Raw genomic sequence first — 6103 nt, forward strand, 5'->3', positions numbered from 1 at the left:
CTGAGATCAAAAAGGCAAGTCACGTTCAGGTCAGATACGTGCCGACAAACTTAAATCCAGCAGATGTTGCCACAAGAGCCCTGGCCTCAGATAAACTGGTCACCTTGTGGACTGCTGGTCCGGACTTCTTGGTGTTACCCGAAGGTGATTGGCCAGTGTGGAGTCAAAACGTAGAAGATGTGTCTTCTGGGTGTAAACCAATTTTGGATACCTCTGAAAATGTGTGTTATAGTGTGTCTGAGACGAGGGCTGCTCCACCTACAGATGAAGAATTATTGGCTACAGAGTATGATTTAGTAATGGACACAGAGCCTGAAGTTGGAACTACAGAGTCTGAAGCAATCGAGCCGGATACTATAAAGGAACCAGAGAGTTTAACCGTAGACCTCGATGCGTGCAAGGCGAGCGCAGTGACCACTACGCCATGGGAGCTGACCATATTGAAAGAAGAGATGAGAGCTACGTAGGGACACATGTCGAGAGAATGGAAGTGAGGGGGAGAAAAGGGCGAGAGAGGTCGAAGAAAAGGCGGAAGGAATGTGTGAATCAAGATTTGAGAAGAATTTATCAGGACATGAGATACACCAATAGGACTGCCTGGAACCTGGAGGGGACTGAGTCGTGCTTCTAAAAAAAAAAGAAAAAAAAAAGCCCGTGTTTTAAAAACATCGAACCCGGGTCTCTCTACTCACCATAATCCTCACGGTTCTCAGCTATGGTAGCCAGAAGTTCATAACTCTTAGCACTGCTCTGATTATAGCTTAGAGTTCGCTTTATCAAATCAGAAGCTCTATCTGGTCTTGATTCCTGAGAACAAATTGATTTTTTTAAAGAGGTTTGACAGAGGGAACTGTAACTGCTATGGTATTATCGTCCCGAAATCGAAGAGAGAAGGAAGGCAGGATAGGAGAAAGCCAGCCGTTCCGAGAACGAACATTAGCCCATCAGGATAAAATCCGCCCCGGGCGGGAATCGAACCCGCGGCCTAGCGCTTACAAGGCAGACGCACTACCAACCAAGCTAACTAGGCTGGCCCCTAGGTGATTACTGATTGGTTGGTTACCTACCTGAATATGAAGTTCAGCCAACAGGAGCCAGCAGGATTCTAGATAATCTGCCTCCTCAAAGTTCCACATGGCCTTAGCAAATAGTTTCAATATGTTGCGGGCCCGGGATGACTGGTTCTGCTGAACAAAACATTTGGCCAGTCCTAGCGAAGCTCCCACCCTGTAAATAGAATAGAACAGGTAGGTATAGCGTTACGAGTATTTGAAGTTATTTTTGCATGCTACCTGACCATTTTGTGAAAGACCATAAGTTGAAAATTGGGAAGAGGAAAAAGTGGATCCTTACCAGAGAGGGAGGGAGGGAGGGAGGGAGAGAGAGAGAGAGAGAGAGAGAGAAAAGAGAGTTCAATATGCCTACGGAAAGAGGGAACAGTAACAAGGTCTTATCGTCCCGACTTTGATCAAAGAAAGACGGGATAGGAGAAAGCCAGCCGTTCCTCGACCTTGATCACTTGACCTCATCTGTTGAGGATAAACTTTGCGCCTCGTAGGGAATCAAAACCGCAACCTGGCGCTAAAATTACCCGAAATTTGCTTCAGTCTGACTTGAGAGCGAGAATTTTCGTTCATAAAACGGGTTGTAAGCATTGTGCTTTTACTTGAGAATTGATCTATTACCTTGTTCCCTCATTCTGAGCGAGATGAGTGAACTCATTGAGTGCCATTTCAAACTCAATACGATCATGTGAGGCACACCGTATGAAGTTAGTCAGCAGTTTACATGACATCTCCTCTTCCGGAGATGAGGGATTCATTTCCTGAAAATAGGATTTCGTACAAGCTTAAACCACCTTTTGGGGGCAATTCCCCCTACACCTGAGCCTCTGAGTGGGCTCATTTTTTATTATTATTTTTTTTGTATGGAGTAAGTACTTTGGTCCAAGTTTGAGGTCAATATCATAAACAGGACCGGAGCTATGGACTTTCCAATATTTAAAGTCGCCATGTTCTTTCTTTGATAGAGAAAGCACCAAAAATAGCGAAAACATTATGAAAGGTGACACCTATGAGCTTGGAATTGGTTACTTTCATGATTCAGCTCGGAATTCGGACACAACAGTGTGATTTTAAAAATTTTGGACCCGAGACGCTTCTTTCGATAGTCAGGGCCGAAATTTGAAATCTCAATTTTAGGTCCGAATTTCGGGTTAAAATTGAGATTTCAAATATTCTGGCCTGAGGTTATTTTGTATACATACAAACTCGGTGAGTTGTATTGTGAATTGTCTTACCTTTATAAGAGACTCGGCCGTTTCCAACGAACCATTCCCGCCATTGCCCCGATTCGAACACCCGATTTCTGGATTGGCGAGACAGATCTCGACCATATTGTGCAAGCTCTGTTGACCCCACTCCGGATCATGCTTGGCCCTGTTGAACTGAGGTAGGGCCCCCAGGGGGTTCCCTGTGTACCACTCGTATAGGCCTGCAAATGAAACCATCATCATCATGGGCAACCGTTATCTGTCCATTCAATAGGATAAGGAAAGAACCTTTTGGCTTTCTTCTATCCTGGACAATCCTCTGCTTTAAACATCCAGTTTACAAATACTAATACTAGATTTTCATATCGCATCCACCCACCTACATAATCACAATGGGGCTTATTTTATACTGTTCAAATAGGACTTAAGAGTCCCTTTACTCCTGCTGTAGGCTACCTGCCTCGGTGGTGTAGTGGTCAAGGCACTCGCCTGGTAAACAGGAGGGCGTGGGTTCAATCCCAGCCGAGGTATGGAATTTTAGAATTTAGCGCGGGGATTGGAGCGCTTAGCGCGCTCGTATGTTACCACGGCCTGGTCTGCGTCCTGGAAATGGCAATCGAACAGAATTTTAATATAGTAAATGAAAGTGGTGAAAATACAAATCTGAAGTCAAAACGAAGAAAAATTATTTTAACTTTCCGTTTCAAAGAAAAATTGTCCAAACAGAAATCTATTTTTACGACATTCCGTTGGGCAGCGCTAGTGGGGCACATGACACTTATCGCGTATGTCGTGTCGTCAGGGTACAACTTTTTCAAATAGATCTACCTCGGGATCTAGAAGTCGTATAAGGAAAATAAAAATTCCGTAGATTCTCTTACTTCTTTTTTCTGCTCTTCAAAGTGAAACCCTCATCTAAATAAGAGCATAAGGTCTATTCATTACCTGTATATTAAGATAAGCTTCAGCTAGTCGTACATAGTTCTCAGTGCTAGGATCCTTATCAAGTAGAACTCGATAACATTCAATGTATTTGTCCTGGTTCTTCAGACTGTTCAGATAAATATTCGCCATTCTTTCAATCGCCTACAGGGAAAAAGCATTTCATTCAGGAAAGTGACCTAATAATCAATTCCTTTGCATTAGTATTCAACATATTTACATGTCAGTCTAGTTAGCGTGGAGGGTAGCGCGTTTACCTTGCAAGCGCTAGGCCGCGGGTTCGATTCCCGCCTGGGGCGGATTTTATCCTGAACGGTTAAGGTTCGCGGCCTACTTAGCTTGGCTGCATCCAACCTGCGGTCAGGGAGCACAGGTACAAAAAGGTTGCATCCAAATTGCGGTCATTCGATCACCCTCACACATTCAAATTGCGGTCATGCTTGGAGGGTAGCGCGAATGTCTTGTAAGCGCTAGGTCACGGGTTCGATTCCCGCCCGGGGTGAATTTTATCGTACACAGATAAGGTTCGTTCCTGGAACGGCTGGTTTTCCCCTATCCTATCTTCCTCCCTTCTTCGCTTTCGGAACGGTAAGACCTTGGCTTTTTTTTATAATAGGCTGTTCATTCGGTGTCAGTACCAAATTCAAGACTTGCCATCGACAAAAAAAAAAAAAAAAAAAAAAAAAAAAAAAACCCGTTTTTTCATTGCAAATTTTTCAAGGGGGAAATTTTGGGCCCTCCCGTGTTGCCCCAAAAATGTACTAAGGAAGAGGCATGCTAGGACCCAGACCACACGAGTCTGATGTAGAACTTATTTTCATTGTTGACAAATAAAAAAGGCATTGAAACACTCATCTTTTTTTTCTTTTTTATACTTAGGTACCTAACTTTTTTTGAATAATAATAATAATAAAAAAATCTGTAACTCCTCATCCCCTACCTTAGCTAGAACAGGGGCCGTCAATGTCGGCCGATCCACTTTCTCCAAACACTCCAAGGCCACCTCTAAATGGCCTAGCTTGGTATAGAGGCCTCCTAGCTCTACCATGGCCTCCATATCAGCGGCCTCCTTATAACACTGTATGGCCTTCTCGTATTGATGTGTCTTGACAAAGATGCGCGCTAGTTTGACGCCAAATTTAGCGCGGGGATTGGAGCGCTTAGCGCGCTCGTATGTTACCACGGCCTGGTCTGCGTCCTGGAAATGGCAATAGAACAGAATTTAAATATAGTAAATGAAAGTGGTGAAAATACAAATCTGAAGTCAAAACGAAGTAAAATTATTTTAACTTTCCGTTTCAAAGAAAAATTATCCAAACAGAAATCTATTTTTACGACATTCCGTTGGGCAGCGCTAGTGTAGCTTGGTTTGGGAATTTCACATGACACTCATCGCGTATGTCGTGACGTCAGGGTACAACTTTTTCAAAATCTATTTTTCATTTCTTTTTCAAATAGATCTACCTCGGGGTATAGAAGTCGTATAAGGAAAATAAAAATTCCGTAGATTCTCTTACTTCTTTTTTTTCTCCCTTCCTTCCTTCTTCTTTTTCTGCTCTTCAAAGTGAAATCCTCATCTAAATAAGAGCATAATGTCTATTCATTACCTGTATATTAAGATAAGCTTCAGCTAGTCGTACATAGTTCTCAGTGCTAGGATCCTTATCAAGTAGAACTCGATAACATTCAATGTATTTGTCCTGGTTCTTCAGACTGTTCAGATAAATATTCGCCATTCTTTCAATCGCCTGCAGGAAAAAAGCATTTCATTTAGGAAAATGACCTAATAATCAATTCCTTTGCATTAGTATTAAACATATTTACATGTCAGTCTAGTTAGCTTGGAGGGTAGCGCGTTTACCTTGCAAGCGCTAGGCCGCGGGTTCGATTCCCGCCTGGGGCGGATTTTATCCTGAACGGTTAAGGTTCGTTCTCGGAACAACTGGCTTTCTCCTATCCTGTCTTCTTTCTCTCTTCGGTTTCGGGACGATAAGATCTTAGCAGTGTTAAACTGTAGACTGTATGTGGAGAAAAATAATATACACCAATGACTTAACTTCTAGAGGGATTATAGCGTTAGGTTACATGTAGAAAAACTTTCAGGGAGCAAAACGGTTAGGTAGCATGCAAAAAAAGTGTTACCTGTACATATTTGTCATGATGTTCGGGCACTTTCTGGGGTCACAATCAAAGTCTAGACTGGTTTAAGCAACCTGATTGATTGAAAACTCTGAAATCAACCAATCAACCGGTTGATCGCGGATTGATTTCAACCTAGCAATGTTTGAACCTGACAATATCATCTGACACACCCGATCACTCTAAACTTGTCTCTCATTAGGTAAGTTGATCACAAGACTGTATTGAAAATTCAAGTCGATCTTTCTCTGAAAATGTTGGGTACTAGGGCTATATGGTATGACTTGGCTTGGTCTCGAACCACCAACCTCCACATCAGAAGTCCACTACTCGTTAACCACTGAGGTTGGGGAAAATAATAGATCATTTTTCTCTCAGTTTTAATGTTTTTAGTGATAAGGGTTTTACCCTGATTTCGGGGCCAGGAAAATTCAGCAACACGCGTTTACCCAGATGGTCACCCATCCGGATACCAACCACGCGCAACGTTGCTTAACTTCAGTGATTCATTGGGAACTATTGCATTAAACGTGCTATCGCCACTGACTGAAATAAATAGTTCTTGGTCAGATTAATTATTTTATTATCTGATATCCCGATCCGTGACACAAGCTCCGGCTTTTACGGATGGGTATACCATTTGTTGAATATTTATTTGATTGAGAGATTTGTTGAACATTTATTTGATTGAGAGATTTGTTGAACATTTATTTGATTGAGAGATTTGTTGAACATTTATTTGATTGAGGG

The 6103-nt window shown here is 42.4% G+C and overlaps 3 protein-coding genes and 1 pseudogene across 3 annotated transcripts; all 4 read right to left on the reverse strand.

Annotated features, from left to right (window-relative positions):
* Positions 1 to 657: 657 nt before the first annotated feature.
* LOC103521506 (tetratricopeptide repeat protein 21B-like) lies at positions 658 to 2515 on the reverse strand. The gene is made up of 4 exons (XM_026832159.1): positions 2300 to 2515; positions 1686 to 1825; positions 1068 to 1227; positions 658 to 807 (listed from the first exon to the last, which is right to left on the reverse strand). Exons 1-4 carry the CDS (start codon positions 2513 to 2515, stop codon positions 685 to 687), a joined length of 639 nt encoding a protein of 212 aa, XP_026687960.1. The 3' UTR covers positions 658 to 684.
* Positions 2516 to 2809: 294 nt separating this feature from the next.
* Positions 2810 to 3377, reverse strand: LOC113472406 (tetratricopeptide repeat protein 21B-like). The gene is made up of 2 exons (XM_026832157.1): positions 3218 to 3377; positions 2810 to 2875 (listed from the first exon to the last, which is right to left on the reverse strand). The coding sequence occupies exons 1-2, from the start codon at positions 3344 to 3346 to the stop codon at positions 2810 to 2812; spliced, it is 195 nt and encodes a 64-aa protein (XP_026687958.1). The 5' UTR covers positions 3347 to 3377.
* Positions 3378 to 3544: 167 nt separating this feature from the next.
* LOC103521508 (tetratricopeptide repeat protein 21B-like) lies at positions 3545 to 5402 on the reverse strand. The gene is made up of 4 exons (XM_026832158.1): positions 5357 to 5402; positions 4822 to 4962; positions 4155 to 4412; positions 3545 to 3568 (listed from the first exon to the last, which is right to left on the reverse strand). The coding sequence occupies exons 2-4, from the start codon at positions 4948 to 4950 to the stop codon at positions 3545 to 3547; spliced, it is 411 nt and encodes a 136-aa protein (XP_026687959.1). The 5' UTR covers positions 4951 to 4962; positions 5357 to 5402.
* A 380-nt stretch (positions 5403 to 5782) lies between these two features.
* Positions 5783 to 5900, reverse strand: LOC113472407 (annotated as a pseudogene).
* Between the last annotated feature and the right edge of the window lie 203 nt (positions 5901 to 6103).

Source organism: Diaphorina citri, unplaced genomic scaffold (assembly GCF_000475195.1).
Source record: "Diaphorina citri unplaced genomic scaffold, Diaci psyllid genome assembly version 1.1 scaffold5355, whole genome shotgun sequence".
In the NCBI taxonomy this organism is placed as follows: Eukaryota; Metazoa; Arthropoda; class Insecta; order Hemiptera; family Psyllidae; genus Diaphorina; species Diaphorina citri.

Excerpts from the sequence above, each read along its gene's own strand:
- LOC103521506 (XM_026832159.1), bottom strand. The coding sequence starts at position 2,515 with ATGATGATGGTTTCATTTGCAGGCCTATACGAGTGGTACACAGGGAAC. Across the intron at positions 1,826-2,299 it reads CGGCCGAGTCTCTTATAAAG|GAAATGAATCCCTCATCTCC; the intron begins GTAAGACAATTC and ends TCCTATTTTCAG. Across the intron at positions 808-1,067 it reads TGGCTGAACTTCATATTCAG|GAATCAAGACCAGATAGAGC; the intron begins GTAGGTAACCAA and ends ATTTGTTCTCAG.
- LOC113472406 (XM_026832157.1), bottom strand. The coding sequence starts at position 3,346 with ATGGCGAATATTTATCTGAACAGTCTGAAGAACCAGGACAAATACATT. Across the intron at positions 2,876-3,217 it reads AAGCTTATCTTAATATACAG|GACGCAGACCAGGCCGTGGT; the intron begins GTAATGAATAGA and ends TGCCATTTCCAG.
- LOC103521508 (XM_026832158.1), bottom strand. The coding sequence starts at position 4,950 with ATGGCGAATATTTATCTGAACAGTCTGAAGAACCAGGACAAATACATT. Across the intron at positions 4,413-4,821 it reads AAGCTTATCTTAATATACAG|GACGCAGACCAGGCCGTGGT; the intron begins GTAATGAATAGA and ends TGCCATTTCCAG. Across the intron at positions 3,569-4,154 it reads CGGCCCCTGTTCTAGCTAAG|GTTGGATGCAGCCAAGCTAA; the intron begins GTAGGGGATGAG and ends CCCTGACCGCAG.